We start from the raw sequence: 18,141 nt of genomic DNA on the forward strand, positions 1-18,141 counted from the left end.
ATGTTCGAAGATAAGATGAGAATTTATGCTCCTGATCATCGATGACACCTTCTGTGTTGGAGTTTATGAATACAACTGTTGACCTCTGTGAATGTTTCCATGCTGTTTTTGTAGATGTTGGCTAGAAAAAAAAGTTGTTCTCAATGCACACCTGATTTTTCTCCACCGAGTCTGTCGTCATTCTTACAAGTATTTACTCGTTCCACATTTCCCACAAAGCTTTTCCTGCATGATCAAGTTTCAAAGGTGTAGGCGAGGAGGTAATTAAGAACATGACCAGTTTCAATATTCAGGGCTGACCTATCTCTGTAAACTGAGTTATCTGCACTGTTGCAGCGACTCCATCAGAGTGAGTGGGAAGGGTTTAGTAACGGCCTGCAGACTTCAGCCTCTGACAGCAAGTATCCAAATACATGGCAGGGAGCAGAGAGATAAGACATTTCATGTTGGTTTCATAAAACAGGAAACTTTTGTTTCTGGATGCTGCCATATATAGCCTACTCATATTTTGGCTTGGAGAGGATGAGAAAAGAAAAGTCGTGAACTTTGGGATGATCTGGTCTTTGTCCTTTAAGTAGCTTGTTGCTGTGGAACAGTAATTCAGAGTGAATGTAAAACAGTTTTAGATGTATTTTAACAAACATTTATTCCATGTTTGAAGGTGAAAGTTAAAACTGAGTTCAGTGAGTCATATTTCCATATTAAAGTGGGCACTTGTTATCTCATTGGCAAAGGATTACTTTAGAAACACAAGCAGTCGTCTGACTATGAGAAGCAATATCTTATTATTACCAGGCACTGTTTTGTCATTTTAAAATGTCATTAGAGAATAATGTGGCAGTAAGCTAAACAAAAGCAGCACTCAGAGAGGTTGATACTTGTGTTGGCAGTAGTGTGATCACATTTTACAGTTTGTGAGTGTACATTGGCTCATGTTTCAGGGTGTAAACATAATAAATAACTCCTCATTTTCCCTGTCTAAGTTCAGACAGCTGCAGCTCTGTTGTGATACAATACATGGAAAATATACCGCCTTTTCGTCATGCCGAGATTTGAACTAATTGTCATTGCCACTTTTGCTAAATGCTGAATTTCTGGGAGATGCTTCTGCTTGACACAAAGACATGATAGCATGTGCATCCCATAGACGGTATACAAAAAAAAAAAAAGGGCAGTATACAATACAATTCCTCAAGAGCAGTTTTGAAGCTCATTTCCAGGTGTCTGTGGCTGTCGCCATCTTTGCAGTGCTGGATTCAGTCTTACTCCCGGGCGGCTAATTTTTGAAACCTGCAGGCAGCTTGCCAACTGCCACCTGTAACTTAAAGCTGCTCGCCCTTTGTTGAGTAACATTCAACCTTCAATGGGTGTGTTATAGAACAATTCACCCCCTGTATAGATGTCATGGAAATTAGATATAGAGTCCAAAACCGTTTTTTTTATACCGGGCTGTAGACAGTTTAACATTGGGGTCTCTGGGGATGTACAGACACGCTTTTGGAGCCAGTCTCAAGTGGCTACTCGGGGAACTGCAGTTTTTTGCACGTTCATATTTTTTTTAGCCCCGGAGGCTGCTACCTGCTGTATCCTCGGTCATCCTTTTGTTGGCGCAGTTTTACTTCTTGGTACTTCACCATCTCAAAATGTTAGTTAGCTGAATAGGATGGCAGGATGTGAATTGTGTCAGCCCCTGGCTTGTGTGCTTGTGTGCTTGTATAATATTGCTCCATAGATGCTTATTAAAAACTGCACAGAATACCTGCCTAAAGTTGAATCAAAATGCAGTCAGTGGTGATAGAGGAGTTACAACTTAACAAACATCAGCTGCTATCTGTGAAGTATAAACGGAATCAGTATAATACAGTATATTCTGAGGCGTGAACCACCTCTAGAAGGAGACTCTGCTGTCACAGCTGCTCTGGACTTTGCGTCTGTGGTATAAGTGATCCAGCAGAGACTGATCTGCTTGTCTGGATCATCACTCTGCCAAATGGAAACGGTCTGGGTAAAGGATTGAAGGTGTGCTTATTCACTCAGCCTCCGTCACCACCAGGCGTCTGAGATGGACGGCTTGTGAAATCTTGCTCTGAGATTTATGCTTCAAGGGTTCATGGGTTCAGGGGTTTTGTTTTTTGTTCTAAACGGTTTCTAAAAGTTTTTCAGGTGTTTTAGACTAAAAAGAAAATACTTAACAAATGTGTACAAAATGCTCACTGCGGTATCGTTACAAGATGATTTCAAAATACAAATGAGTGTTATAGTTTGTAGAAAATTACGACACTTAGACATACAGCTTGGTTAATGCTGAGTGGATGAAATGTTGAGGCTATGTTTTCTCACAGGGAAGTTTCATCAGTGTTGTCTTTATATTGGAAGACTTAAGTGGGGCTCTGTTTATAAAGAAAAATATTATACAGGAAATAACATGCAGCAGTCTGTAGGATCAGAAATGTTTCCTGCCAAGTCACATCCTGAATTAGACCAATAAAAAGATAAATATATCACATTTTGAGAATGAATGATACTTTTTTTTAATTATGAGAAATAAAACATAGAAAGACCAAATGTAGTCATTTAGAAATGTAGAAACAGTGTGGTTTTGGCTGTTTCTATATTGACTCCCTCAGGAAAGAGTCATTTCCTGGGGTCCACTGGAAATCATTAGGCGGATGTTGATGTTATGCTTTCCAGCGCACTGTTGTTAATGTCGTGGCATTCTTGAGATATGATCTGTTAAATTTTGGTTGGCTTTGTCTGTCTGTCAGTTGGTGGCTCTGTCCCATTGTCATAGTAAATGTGGATTTTCAGTAGAACAAACAGTTACTCCTTTGCAGCGTCCCAAAGTGCCAAAAATCCTGCTGTTTTTCTTTGTGGGACACTCCTCTCAGCTTCCAATATACTCCACTAAAAAGCTTCAGCCAGATTCTTTACTGTATTGTCTCATATGATTGGATATGATGACACGAAAACTTTGGAAAAAGAAATGGAAAAGATCCAGATTTCTTGGGGAGTGATTTTTGAGCCAGTTTAGCTTTAAGAACCAGCAGCATTGGAGATTCAGAAAAACATACACAGAAAGTGAAGATCTTGGCATCCAAACACATGAATCACACAGTATAATTTCCCACAAGTGATGTTGCTTAAGTCATTGTTGGATGGGGCTGAAGACTACAAATCTGAAGATGGAAAAAAAAATCTGTGTGTAGAGAAAGAAGTGATCGTACCAGACTTCTGCAGCACGCATCTCATCTTTGCCAACATTAGCCGCTACTATTCTACTTTTACGAGTGTTATTAGTTTAGTTACCTTATGGGTAACATAGGTGCTGGGTTTTTGACAAGGAACAAGAATATGTGGAGCAAAAAGGATGATACCTCTGGTTCTGCTGCATTGATTTTGTCTTTCCTTAATGTGTGGATAAAATTAATAAAATGCTAAAACAAACATCATCCATCCATTATCTACACCCGCTTTATCCTGAACAGGGTCACGGTTTTGTCAAACAACCCAATGCCCACAAGAAAAGAGTGTTTGTCAAGGTGAAAGTAGTTTTACTAGTTGTGTTTGATGGACTGAAAAGCAACAATGCAGCGAAGATTAGAACCAACTTTGAGGTCCTGAACAGAGCTGAAAGGTCAGTAGTTTGCAGTTTATATCAGAGCATTAACCATGTTTACACAATCAAGTGTGTGCTAATTAATCAGTCTGCATGTGGTGCCAAATGCACTAAAGTAACACTCGGTACTATGAGCATAAATCAGCAAGACACATAACCCTTCATGTGAGTTCAGCTCTGTCTTCAGTGCATCATTACAGCCCTGTAGGACATTGTGGATGCCTATACCCCCCTCTGACACACATGCATTCCTCTATGTGTCCGCTCTTTATGCCTGCTATCTCAAGTGTAAAGGGGGTCACTGTTTTCACAGGTCGGTTCTGAGTCTGTCTCCTACCATCCACTTATTAGTGAAGGTTAAGCTTTCCTACACGTGCGGCCACACTCACAGACAGCACGATGGCACATGCGCTGTAATCTTTCTCCTTTGCTTGTATATTTCATAGGTACTCCTTCTTTTTCTTCACTACAGACAATAGAAGCTCAGCGCTGCAACACGATGAGTTTTAACCAGGATCTGGTTGGATTCTTTGTTCATTTTTTAGCCAAGAGGTGACTGAAACTTCCTCTCTGAGAAACCAGGAGCCCCGTGCCTTGCAGGGCTCTCGTATACCTGGGTTATATTTCCATTTTTCAGGTGTGGTGTGTGTGTGTGTGTGTGTGTGTGTGTGTGTGTGTGTGTGTGTGCCGGCCTACTGTATATATGCATTGTTTTCTTGAGGCTCGGAGAAATGAGTTACAGGCATCTACCTGACTCAGATTTGAGTTTTGTTCCAACAGAAAAGGAACAAAGTGATTTAAGGGTGATACAAAGATTTTTCTGAATTTTCTCACTCTTTCAGTCTCTCTCTCTTGATTGTTTATTTGTGTCTGTCTCTGTCAGTAACAGACTGGCGTCCTTGGTGGCAGCTGCTAATCCATTTCAGCTCTGCTGCAAGGAGCGTCTCATGTGTCCTTATAAGGGCAAACTCCCTTGTGGGCCTGACACAAGTGAGTTTAAAGCACTGATCCGATCTGCTGCCTGGCTGAACTCTAACCTCAGCATGCTCTGGAAATTATTACAGTAGGCCTCAATTCGTGCACAAAAACAAAGTACCCCTTACGTCTCACTCATACCCCGGCACATGGGTGCACACGCGCATACACATATTTCTTGCAGAAAGAAGACATACTCCTTCGTGTAGGGCTCGACACATCATAGTTCATAAAGTACAGAGCGTTCAGTACAAAGTACGTTGTGCTCCCAGACGTGTGGGGGAGTGTGTGTGGGGGAGAGTGTGTGTGTGTGGGGGAGAGTGAAAAAGTGAGCTGTCCTCCACACACACCAAGCTGTTTCACCTGATCTGTGTGAACAGCAAACAACACAACTGGAGAGAAGTATACAGTACATAGAGCTGGGTGTTTGAAATATTTCAGCTCGTGTGATGCCTGAGTTTTAGTATGAATGCGCAAATTATTTGTTAATAGTTCGTCCAACAAATGAAAGCAAAATGTCGAATGTTGTCTTAATACCTGCAGCTGTAGAAAAAACAAACAGTTAGCACATTATAACACTGCAGGCACAAATGTATTTGATTAAAGAGCAATTTAACAGGACAGGAAAACACCAAGACTCATTTTAGTTGGTACAAACATGTGTAATAGTATAGGCAGCCCTCGTGACATATATACCAAACATGTATTAATCCTGTTTCAGCATTGCTCCCACGGGTTGCTGCTCCAGTTTAGCTCAGCTACGATGGCACCAGACCCGCTAAATGGCAGCTCAGCATATTTTGACTACCTGAAGTTAAACCTTGAGCTCCTGCCATATGTGACCACTTCTGATGCTGTGTCCATGTCCGACACAGTAAATCAAACTAACCCACCCAAACTTAAATTACATTTAAATCTGTGGAGCACATGAGAGTTCAGAGGATGTCTCTGTCCTCAGGAGTGTGTCACCAGCTGGTCGGGATTACTGCTAAACCGTGAGCACTCTCTAATTGGCTGTGATTGATTGAGCTCCTTCAGTCGGATGTCTTTGGAGGTTTATGGTTTTTCCTCCATAGAAAGCTGCTGCTTGGCAGAAAGTGACTCAAAGCAACCAGCAATACAAGCCTTAGCAAGCCTGTTTGTGAAACATTCAAATCTTCTTTTGTATCTTCCTCCACTCAACAGGATGATTCCTGACAAGTCATGTTTTGGTTTAATGTATGCCAGTGAGTAAGTGTTTCTATTGAATGAGAAGAGAGTGTAATAACCATCTCTTTCAGTTTTGCCATGAAGCAGTCGCCCCAATTTCTACAGGATTGTCTCATCTATCTTCACCCTCTCAGTCACATCCACCTCCTCCTTCCTGTTTCCTAACATTGTATCTCACTGGCTGAGTCAGATGACTCTACTGAGGCCAACAGGTGTGAGCACAGCAGACCAGACTGTGACATGACGATCCTCCCACCATCATTAAAGGTGCTGACAGCCTCTTGATGACGTCTTGGTGACTGCCTCTTTATCTATAAAACATATTTTGTGTGTGTGTGACTTATTTGTTATGTGTGACTTCTGAATCGCACGTCTGTTAGCAGCACAAGTGACACTGCGTGAAAAGCTTTTCTGTCTGGCTGTAACGGCTGCTCTCTGGGTCACAAGGTAGTTGTTGTTTGGAGCCACAGTAACAGTCGGTTACCCAGAGGTCTGAGGTTTGGTTCGAAAAATGCCTTTGGATATTGTCAGTGGTGTAAGGTGCTGTCACTGTATAACTGGATTGATTTTTTTTTTCCCCTTCTCCCCTCTCGTGACACAACTTACTCTCTGTTAAGGCCACTGACGTGTTTCATGAGTGTGTGTGTGTGTGTTTCCGTCTCTGGTTCTTTAACGGTTATTCTGTTTTATTTGGCAGGCGCCCACATTTAAGGTGTGTTTTATTTGCTTGGGTTACTCATTACTTTCCAGGGAAATTATTGGTTGACCCTTTTTTTTTTTTATTTTCCTCTTTTCAAATGTGTAAAGCAAAAGTCAGTTACAGCCACTGGCATTGTCGCAGCTGGATTGGCCAGCTGAATTCAACATAAAAGCTGCAACCAATCCAAACACACTTGGCAGGCAGCCGTCTGTCCACTGATTGGCTTATTTAAAGCTCCTCGTAAATGTCAGATGGCACTATTTCAAGATGTGTTGTTGGAACAGGTCAAAGTGCTGACATTAACGAGTAGGGATTGGTTTTGATCTCTTATCATAACACCATGACGAACTTCTGTTACTGTGCTTGTATTTGAAAAGATTACTGGAACAGGTTCAGACACATCTGTAGTTTGTCACCTGCTCTGAGTTTAGCAGCTGTTGCTGGCTTTTTTCTCGAAACATGTTTTTGTAATTTTTGCTTTATGTTTTAAACTGCTATGCACTGTATGCAGGCCACAAACTGCAGCCTATTCTGAAATGCTAAGCAGACCTTACTGTGGTTGAGAAGAGGCCCGTGCAGACTTAAGGCCATTCTGTTACTTCGCAATAATGAAGAAATAAATCAGTCAGTTTGAAAACTTGGCTGCAAGCGTACTGGCTGTACAATCACATCTTGACATTTACTCAGCGATGAGATTGACGGTGTGTTAGCCGGCTCCCTCGAGTGTGTGTGTGTGTGTGTGTGTGTGTGTGTGTGTGTGTGTGTGTGTGTGTGTGTGTGTGTGTGGTGTGTGTGTGTGTGAGAGAGAGAGAGAGAGAGAGAGAGAGAGAGAGAGAGAGAGAGAGAGCGCACCGGCGAGTGTATGTGAAAGAGACACTGGCCAGTGATTAAAAGTGAGAAAACTTTTAAACTTCCTCTCATTCTTTTGTCTGCTTCACAATCAAAATTCCATGACTGTGTCACACCCTGTCGTATTATCTCACAGCTGACTTGGACCCAAACCTAGTTCCTCATTGCCGGGGTTCACTGCCATCTTTTTTCCTTGTGAGTCAGCAGGAATGTGAGGAATGACCTGTGCGAGGCCTGGCCCTTTTCCACCCCAGCTCTCATCTGCCCATTTTTAGACATACCCTAGTCTGGCTGCTCTTTCCTTTTTCTCTGTTTCACTTTGTCATCTTATCTCTCTGTTAAATGATTTAACCTCTCATTCTTCTCCCTCTTTCTCGTATCCTTTCTTCCTGCTGTTTTGGAGCACTTTCTCCTCGTACCCAAGTATTTTCAGTCAGCTCAGCACTTCTAATTTCCACAAATTACAGTATATAGAAGAGCCCCTCTGAGCTAGAGCAGCTCGGCCTGCATATTTTGACAAACCACAGCGAGACCTCAAAACCACTTCATCTCTTGTGAGACGACCCTCCCCCTCCTCCTCCACATCCTCCTCCTTCTCCTCCTCCTCCTCCTCCTCTTCCACATCCTCCTCCTCCTCCTCCTCCTCATCATCATCTTCTTCCTTCGGGTCCAGCAGTGGGGCACATCAACCCCTTTTTTTCAACTCATTAGCATGTAAAGCTTAGCTTAACAACCACATCCAGCTCCCTTTAGCAGAAGAGTCAGTTGGCATGCAACGGTTTGTGCCTCAACTTTGCAGGTTATAACTGGTGCAGCGGGAACCCTTAAAGTGTGAGTTTGAGCGTGACGTTAATAAGACGAGCCTGCCAGAGGAGCTGCTCATCTCCACATGTGTTGACAGGTTCCCGCTGTCGACCGAGAGAGAGATCTATCTCCCGCATGACAGGGGAGTGCTCCCACTACCCTCCTGTGCTCAGGGCTGTCTTGAACATGAAAGCACCCAGCTTGTTGAGGTGGTACGTCTGTCTGCAGGTGTGCTTTTAAACACACACTCACATGACTTAATTACTGCTGTTTCGCCTTAAAAAAATAAACCTTTTAACTAATAGTCTCTCAGAGCGATGAAAAAACTCAGTAAGTGTTTTAAGTAGAACATTTCAACATCTGAGTCTCTGGGGCTTCCTGCAGGTTGGCTGCTGTTCAACCAGAATAAAATGCGGTGACAGGAGAAGACACCTGAGTGATAGCCTGACCCGGACAGCTGGGCACATTTCTTTCTTTAAGCTGAGCACCAGCTGTTGCCGTGCCTGTTTCTCATCCTCTGCTCCTTGCTCAGGTGGTCCTGTCCATTGACATTAGTGAACTCAGATCACTTGTCATCGCCAATCTATAAGCCGTCCATCGGCCCTGCTGAACTTAAAACTTCCTGCCGCATGTTTTAAAAGTAAGCCAGGAATGTCTAGCACAATGAAGTCGGGACATCACACACCTCATCATTGATCAGGCACATAAAAAAAGAAAAAAACTGATCCCTGAACATTTTAGGATTGTCTGTCTCTGGATGGACGTTTTTGTCAGGGCAGGCTGGCTGAAAGTCAGCCTCTTCTTGTAAACAAGGGCTAATTACAGAGGGCAAGAGACGGCAACTGACAGAAGTCAAGGCTACAACTCTTGACAGTGCTTTGACCTTGAAGTTTGGCTTATTCGCTGTCCTGTACTTACACTGAGAACAGGCCTGTGACCCTTTAGCTGCATACTCTTATGTAACCATGTGTCGGTGGTGTATTTACTCATAGATGCAAATGTACAAGTGTCAAGTTACTAATCTATGCCAGCCAAATGTTTGCCGTCCTGTGTGGCATCCTGCCGTGTTAGCGCACTTTTACATCTTGTATTTGTCATGCAGCTGGATGGAACCGTGGATCTGGACGAGAGACGCCTCATCCGTTCAGCCATCCGGGAGCTAAGGAGGAGGGAGATCGAGGACATGGAGGCCGCTCTGGCCAGCAAGAGGTTTCGGCCCACGCGCTTCAACCAGCAGGAGGACAAAGAGAACCAGCACAGGTGCAGCCACACACACACACACACACACACACACACACACACACACACACACACACAAAAGACCTGTCCTAATGACAAATAATGCCTAATGCACCCGACCAGGTGAAGTGGAGATGCCTGAGAAAACTTTCTCAAACCCAGACACAGAATTCCACTACTCCAGTGTGAAAAGTCTGGAAAAGTCCTGTCAGGAAATCACAGGGTCCAGAAACCTGCAACTACAGTACATTTTCAAATTTCCATCTTGTGTGCTCATTTTACAATAAATACTTTGCCCTCAGTTCAGATTATCAGTCACCATTTAAGTCACGAGAGTCACACTGAAGCAGTTTTTCTCATATCATTTGTTTATTTGTATTTGCCTTGCAGAGGCGTCTCAAATGTTTCCCCAATTCAGTGATACACAGTTCCCAGCACCTGTCATCAGCTGCAGATGAACCGATAACTGAGCTGTAATGCTACACTACCTTTGCCATTTTGGCAATAAACATGTTTTTTCTGGCAAACCAAATGAGAAACAGGACGAACAGGATTGAACTTATCATAGAAGATAATTTTTACTGTGAAAGATTGTGGGTAATGGCCTTTTAAAAAGGTTTAGAGCAATGCACAGAAGCTTGAAATATATTTTGAATGGTGATTTATGTAACTCACAGACCGATTCCTTTTAAATGACTTTTTCTGATGAATGCATGACAACTGGACATTTTTCATTAAAGAATTCCTGAAATCTGTCCAATCATGGCAAACTGTATCATTTACATGTATCAGAAGAGAGAAGCTGCTGCTTCTCAGTCAAGAAATGCAGCAAAAGAAATCAAGTGGGACCTTAAAGTGTTGAATGAGCTGAACTCTCTTTCTCTTGGTTGGCCTGAGTCCTTCTACATGTGTTAATTTATGTTCAAGGCTGTAGTACGATCCCAGCATATGGTCTGTAGCAGAGTAAAGATTGAACAGCGTTTCGATGGGAAAAGGATACCCAGCCTGCTGCTGCCATCCTCTGTCTCTGTCACTGAATCCTAATAAGAACTAATCATTTCCATTCACTGCTGCTCTCAAATGACAAAAGCAAAGGAGGTGCCTCACTGGAGCTGCTAAAGAAAGCATATCTCCTGTCACACATGCATGCACATATGCACATGTTAAGACACACGCATGAGACCCGTCTGAAAGTTGCATTATCCCGTGCCTCTCGGTGGTGGAATGTGAAATATTCCACTCCAACGTGCCGCACATCTTTGAGTACCAACAAGTGGAGAAAAGCGAGGATAATGAGTGAATTGAAAGAGTGTATGAGTAATAGAGACTAACATAAAAGCAAGCAGTGAAATGGAGGAAATATGAGGCTGAAAAACGGAGGATGAGAGCAGCCCTTTTCAGACGGTTTGTGTCATTGCTTTCAAATCTGTTATGTCAGTGAATCACTTCTCCCATGCTTGCTGCCTTCGGCTGCCTTTGACTTGCACACAGAGGCTTCAGATTTGGGTCAGAGGAGCCCAAGTTTTATATTTGTATATCTTAAAACACTAAGGATTTGTTGTTTGTTGATGGTCCGTTAACATGGCTGCCACTTTACGGTCCCTCTCTCTTTCTTTCAGGTCAGAATCAAGAGAGAACTTGGATGTGCTGTCACAAAAACTGCAATCAATCCAGGACATCGATGAGCTCACAAAAATGGTTAATATTGAAAAAGAAAAGAAAAAAAAACACTGACGACTTCACTTTTTGTTGTGGGTGCACTGAGCTTTTGTGTGTGTTTTGTTCATAGCTTCGCGCAGCCAACGAGTATGAGGAGAGGAAGATGATCCGAGCAGCCATCCGACAAATTCGAGATGAACAGCAGCAAGGTGAGTCTGGATGATATTGCCTGTTTGTCAAAGCCGCCGCCACCACTTCAAGATAAATATTTGTGCTGATCATAGGGAATATCAGAATATCAAAGGACAGTGATTCCTTACTTAAATGTCCGTGGTACCTTGCAAGTTAAATAAATTGGTTTGAACACAATAGTATAGATTTATAGATTATTGCTGTGCAGATTTAGTCATTTAGGCACCACGCATAAATCCAGAAGACTTGGTAGGATGATGTGTTTTTGTAGTAAGTATGGACACTGTTTGGCCTGATGAGGGCGCTAACATTAAAGGTAAAAATATGTAACTACCTGTTCATTGTGATTTAAAATCGAAAGGAAAAGTAGGTTTGTGTTATCAGTGTGTCGGCCATGAAGTGAATGCATTTGTGTCCGTATGTTGCCACAGTAACTACGGCAGATCTACCTATAATGCTGGATAAGAGAATGGATTCCTGTCATTCCTTAGTGCTGTCTGGTCTATGTGTGTCTGGTCTTGACTTCCCCTCCCTCCCATTCTGTCTCCAGAGGGATATGACCCCCCCCCCCCCCCCCCCGTTACTCTGAAGCACTGTGATGCAAACACACTCAAACCAAAAATGACCAACTCTCACTCGAGGACACCTCCGATAATCTGGTCCCCTCGCACCTCAGCTCATATCCCATCTGTGTTTGCTCTTCCTCTAATATCACTCATGACCAGAGGTTTTACATCAGATGGGATGATGAGTCACGTTCTTTGATCTAAATATTGTCTCAGTGCTACCACTCTGTGTGTGTGTGTGTGGTTTTAGGGACTGTGGAGAGGGCTAAAGCTTCTGGTCGCTGCCTGGAGCCCCAGAGTGTGGAGCACCAAAGCAGCATGGGAACTGGGGTGAGTACAGCAGAGTGAATGGAGAGATCAGTGTCGACTGTGGGAGGAGAAATGAGAAATGATTAAATGTCACAGCGCTATCCTGATAAAGTCAGAACATCACCGTTACAACTGATGGGTAAATGGTCTCAGCTCTAATACGCGCTCGTGTCAGCTGCAATTTACAAAAATGAACCAAACAAAGACTAATTTGTCAGTGCTGAGTTTGTTTGCATGGCAACAGTCACCACTGAGGTTTCCTTGCTGCCGCAATGAAGAATGCAGCAAACAACAACAAGCACTGTGACTTGAGTCACACTCTGGCTCACGATTGTGGCTACACCACACACACACACACACACACACACACACACACACACACACACACACACACACACACACACACACACACACACACACACACACACACACACACAGATACATACAGACACACAGATACATACAGACACATACACACAAATGTACAAAACACATGCCTCAGCTGTCACGGAGTGAGGAATTTTGTTTTGTTTTTTACATCCTCATTCAGATTTGGCCAAGTATGAGGAGAAAGATGAAATTTACTTTGACTCTGGTGTTAAGTGAAGGGAGTAAATTGTTTTTGACAGAGACAGTCTCAATGCCAGATGATGTTTCACACACATCTAACTGTTCAAGCTTTAAAAAATTAGAAGCGTTTGTATTGGTTAAAATATGTCAGAGGTATTTTAATGGCATTGTTATGGCTTATGTTACAAATCTCCTCATCCTTGAGTATTCAGATGCCTCTCACGGCTGACCCGCCCTCTAGTGGTTGAGTGTCAGAGCCTCATGATGTGAAGACACAGTTTGAGAGGGCTCATGAAGGAGCCAGATGTTATCTTATCTGCTGTCTCTGATCACAGTTTTTGATGAGTGCTCTGTTTCCAGTGGATGGGATTTCTGTGGAGGAAAAACTGTTAATAGCCATTGTATGCACTCTTGTACTTAGGCCTTTGAGTGATAAGAGCGCCTTCTACTGTATATCTACGCTTTAAAGAAAAAATGCAATCGGCCACATTATCAGAGTTCTTGTGGTTCATACGAAAGCACTCATTTTTCCCACCACAGTAATGTGAAGATGTAAAGGGGGAGAAATGAAAGGCTGTTAGTATCAGTTCCATTGTCTGTTGTGGCCTGTGCCTTGCTTCCATGCGTTCCTGTGTGTGTGTGTGTGTGTGTGTGTGTGTGTGTGTGTGTGTGTGTGTGTGTGTGTGTCTGTCTGTGTGTGTGTGTCTGTCTGTGTGTGTGTGTTCTCCTCAGATAGGAAGCAATGACAGCTTGTTGGCGTAACAGGATGCTCTAACATTCAAGCTTTTTTAGCTCACTTCCTGTAAAACAGCTGAACAGTATGGTGGTGTGATGGATGAGGGGGGTTGGAGGTAGGGATGGTGGTGAGGATGGTGGGAGGTGGGGTGTGAGTTCAGGCAGACAGACAGGCAGGCAGACAGACAGACAGGCAGACAGACAGACAGACAGACAGACAGGCAGGCAGACAGACAGGCAGGCAGACAGACAGGCAGACAGGCAGGGAGGCAGGGAGGCAGGCAGGCAGCCCACCAGCTGTGCCTCAGCAGTCTGGTCCACGCTGGAATGGGGCCGTGGCCAAAATCAACATCAACCAGCAGCAGCAGGGCTCCTTCCCCTCACATCACAGCAGTGGATCTCTTTGAGCTGTTTGCAGTTGTCCTGCAGAAGATGCTGGCTGTAGATAGGCCTCCACCGCAACCAAACACAAGCAGACACACGCAACATGCAACATGTAGACGCTGGTAGTAGCTTAACAAACACCAGTCCAAGAACTTAAAGTGTGTTTAATCAATAGATTAATGTGGCTGTTTATCTGTAATTTTACCAGAATCCAATGCCATACAGAAGTTAATGTTTCTAATGGTTGACATGCAGGGATAGCTGAGGTATAGAGGTATAGATCAGTATAGAAATAACTTCTTTATTCATTATTGTCACATATGAATGAAGGTCTTTTATGGTAAAATATCTCAGTTTTTCAAGTAACACAACAATACGAAAGTAAGAGGTCAAAACAAAGGCAGAGTGTCAAGTTAATGTGTTAACCAGGCAACCCATTAACCTGTAAAGTGTGTGTGTGTGTGTGTGTGTGTGTGTGTGTGTGTGTGTGTGTGTGCGCGCGCGCGCGCGCGTGGGGGGGGAGTGAGAGTGGGTGTGTGTGCGTGTGGCGGGGGGGAGTAAGAGTGGGTGTGTGTGTGGTGGTGGTGGTGTGTGTGTGTGGGGGGGGGTTGGGTCATATCCCTCTGGAGACAGAATGGGAGGGAGGGGAAGTCAAGGGAGTGGCTTGTTGGTATTATGTGTGTGTGTGGTGTTTGTGGTGGTGTAAATGTTTGTGTGTGAGTGTATGTGTGTGTGTATGATGTGGCTGAGGGAGTAGAGAGGCAGAATAGTGGACGTCCTGACTCCAAGAGTTACTGCTGAGAGAGAGAGAGAGAGAGAGAGAGAGAGAGAGGGCAGAGAGGCAGTCAGTCGGGTGAAGAGAAGGTAAATGTCACTCTGATTTTCCTTCTGTCGTGTGTCACAGACCAAATGCTCTTCTGACTTTACTTTATCTCTGTTTGGACTGAAAAGTCATTTAACTGCGTTTCATCTTCTGTTTGAGCTGGTTTCTGTGTGATTGCAGAATGGGATGTGTCTGCGTCTGGGTTTACATTTCAGGTTTGTGTACATAATGCTTTATTGGTGAGTTAGATCACCTTTTGTTTATTTTAGCTGACAGGGTGAATAAGTAGAGGTCAGTTTATGATGCATGACATGAAATTTATTGACGCATGTGAAAGTAATACAGTGAAATAACTTGAGTACTCTGTGACAAAACTTGATTCTTTATTGCTTGTGATTAAAAAATATTTAGGTTTGCACGCCGTCTAGGTGTATTGGGGGAGCTCAGGTAGTCTGTGAGGTGACGGGTTTGTTGCAGCTCCAAGCAGACTATTGTTTGTTCACTGAGCTCATCATAAACAATTTTGAAAGAAGAGACCTGAGGAAAGACTAGCTTACCTCTAAAGATTGGCCAAAAGAGGGTTTAGCGGGCTTTGGAGATGAATTGAGAAAGTGTGCTTTAGAAAGAAAAGTACAGCGGTGATCATTTGAAAAGAGAACAGACAGTAAGCTTAGATTGGCATCTGATGCTTTGCAGAAAGCAAAAATGGGAATGAGGCTCCGGGCTGACGACTTCTGTGGGTTTTCTTACTCCAGACTGTGTGTGTGTGTGTGTGTGTGATACAGAGATGATTGGTACTTCATTCCAGCTACTGTATTTCAGTTATTGGAGGTAGGCCGAGTGTGTGGTTCCTCAAGCTGCAGTAATGGAAAGTGAGCCCCCAGGTTTCTTCTCTTCTCTTCCACGTGGAGGCATGGAAGACCCACAAATGGTGTGACCTCACCAATGGTGTGATGGATTTTACTTTCATGGAAAACTGGAGTAGTGGAGCTCGGCGCGTTAATCCGTAGTTGATGTCAGTTTTCAGAGCTGGTTGGTAAAGGAGCTGTGTGCGCCTCAGTCTCAGCCTCATTGTTGTTCTTTGTGGAGTTGAGGGTTCAGAGGAGTCCAGATGGCCCACGCCTTGCTGTGGTCACATGAGAGGACAGTTGTTTTTGTGTTTATGAGTTTGAGATTTTGCAATTATAGTCTGACACAAACAGGCTCCTGAGGCCAGATGGGCTGAGGGCTTCGTGGGTGCGCTGGAGTGGGATGGTGTCAGTGTTGGTTCCACTCTGTCAGGTCCTCACTGTTGGGGCCAGAGGGAAGCCGCTAATGACAGCATGGGGACTGGCAGCAGGTCCTGCACTCTGGTCTCCATCTCCAGTTCCACTTTATCTTCCCTTTTTTCGCTGTGCCTCACTGTCTGTGAGAAATATGTTCCCTGTGGTTTAGTGGGAGCTTTGAAATGATGGCTGCCTGTCTGACTCTGACTCTGGTAGAAACGGGAGAGGAGGAAGAGGAGAGGGGGAGCGGGTGAGGAAAGACTTGTTCTCTTTAATTGTGTTTACAGCTCGAACACAATTATCTGCCACTGCGACTCTTTGACTGAGTGACTCCAGTCAGAAGAGTGCCCTTTGTGTGCGTCCTCTCGCATTCTTCCACTGTCGTGCCTCCACTCTTTTGTGCTGCTGCACATGAGACTGTTTGTGATCTCCAAACTCATCAGACACTTTATTGACTCATTAAAGGAACGTTCTCATAAATTTCTGCTCTCCACTGTGAAGTGTCAGACTGTGTCCGCAACATTTACTGTTGTCTTGAAAAGCTGAGACAACTTTTTTTAAACTCCACAACCGATGCTGCTTTTTTGTTTTTTTAGCTACATATGGAAAAAGTGGAAGCTGGAAAATGTGACATTGCAGCACCTGCTATGTAGATTTATATCATTATGAGTTCACATTTAGTTTTCACCTCGATTCGGAAGATTTTTTTTTTTCTTTTGCAGACACAGATTGATCACTCCTGGATGATTTTACCAGCAAAATTTCTGTTATTTTTTTGACTAATTTAACCATAAGTTTTAACCCGAGCTGTGTCTTTCCAGATTGTCCATTTTTGTCTATGCTGCTGTCTCCTGCAGCAGTGTCTGATTACATTTTCTGTTCTGTGATTGAGCAGCTCTGCCCTGTAATCTGCTCAAGGTGGGGAAGGTCACAGTCTCCAGAGCAGAAAGCCTTGAGTTCTTTCTCACCTCTGCTTCTCACTCGTGTTTAAAATCGAGCAGACTTTGTGGTTGGTCACCACATCAACTTGCAGCTTCCCTCTGTCTGCCCTCATCTCACACTGCAATGATTAAAAGCCTTTTAAAACACTGATGTGTGATTTATAAGAAGTTCACACTTCTGCCGACAACTGTCCCCGTGTAAAATAACATTATTTTATTGTTTACACACAAAATCATGACTGTTTGCTGTCCTGGCCCCTAAATGGTGGAATGAGCACCCCACTGACATCAGGACAGCAGAAACTCTGTACATCTTCCGCCGCAAACTAAAAACACACCTCTTCCAACTTTACCTTGAACAGTAGAACTTTAGTAGCACTTAAAATGGCACTTACTGATAGAACTTTGTAGTTTGGCTTTCTTGAAGAAATTGTATTTTCTTGATTCCTGTTGTTCTGGGTTTTGTACCCTCATGGTTGAAATGCACTTATTGTAAGTCGCTTTGGATAAAAGCATCAGCTAAATGAAAAAAAATTAAATGTAATGTAATTGTGATGTGTGACTGTGTGGTTGTGTCTGTGTGTGCTTTCTTTCCTTGTTTGAGAGATGGTTAATGTGTTTCCATTTGAAGTAATAATAGGCTGTAAATCGGGTCTAAGTATGATCTTTTCGGTATGTGAGGTCACGTCTTGAATGTTTTTTCAGGATCCACCTAAACTTTTGTTGGACTATTCTTAACTTGGATGCCTCTTGTAAAACACCTTTAATGGGCCGTCCTGTAGTTCATCATTTCAAATGAGTTACAGAATGATGCATAACACCTGACGCTCCGCACACACGCTTTTTGTCCTTTAGTACAAAAGTCTTCAAAGTGTTGTGAATTAATAAATATGTGTAGGAGTGATTTAAAGAGAGCGTGCTGTTGTGTGTGTGTGTGTGTGTGTGTGTGTGTGTGTGCGTGTGCGTGTGCGTGTTTGTGTGTGCACGCACACACGCTCAGCGAAGCCTTATTTCTGCAGCTGATTCTCCTGTGGAGTGGCTCAAGGTCAAGCACCAGAGGCCCAACAGTAGTATCGGTATCTACATCTTTCTTCCATCCTCCTCTCCCGCTTCCTCTCTCTATGCCAAAACACTGCTCCCTCTCCCCCGAGATCAGAGCCAGAGTGCACCAGAGAGACCTGCATTTTGCTGTGGTCAGGCTGCAGGTAGTCTGAAGGTGCAAGCACTACCGAAGCCAGAACCTATAATAGAACTGAACCATGTGCTGAATGTGTATGTTGGCGCCTTTGGTACTCAGGGCGCCTC

The 18,141-nt window shown here is 43.6% G+C and overlaps 1 protein-coding gene across 1 annotated transcript in view; it reads left to right on the forward strand.

Moving 5' to 3' along the window:
* The window catches only part of smtnb (smoothelin b), a 46,083-nt gene that overhangs the window by 4,115 nt on the left and 23,827 nt on the right, over positions 1–18,141 (forward strand). The window contains exons 2-5 of the mRNA XM_069138254.1: positions 9,256–9,413; positions 11,012–11,090; positions 11,182–11,260; positions 12,060–12,139. Of these exons, the coding sequence (XP_068994355.1) occupies positions 9,256–9,413; positions 11,012–11,090; positions 11,182–11,260; positions 12,060–12,139 (396 nt within the window). The remainder of the gene's footprint in view (positions 1–9,255; positions 9,414–11,011; positions 11,091–11,181; positions 11,261–12,059; positions 12,140–18,141) is intronic.

Source organism: Embiotoca jacksoni, unplaced genomic scaffold (assembly GCF_022577435.1).
Source record: "Embiotoca jacksoni isolate LCO1_2020_lvr unplaced genomic scaffold, fEmbJac1.0.p SCAF_8, whole genome shotgun sequence".
Taxonomy (NCBI): Eukaryota; Metazoa; Chordata; class Actinopteri; family Embiotocidae; genus Embiotoca; species Embiotoca jacksoni.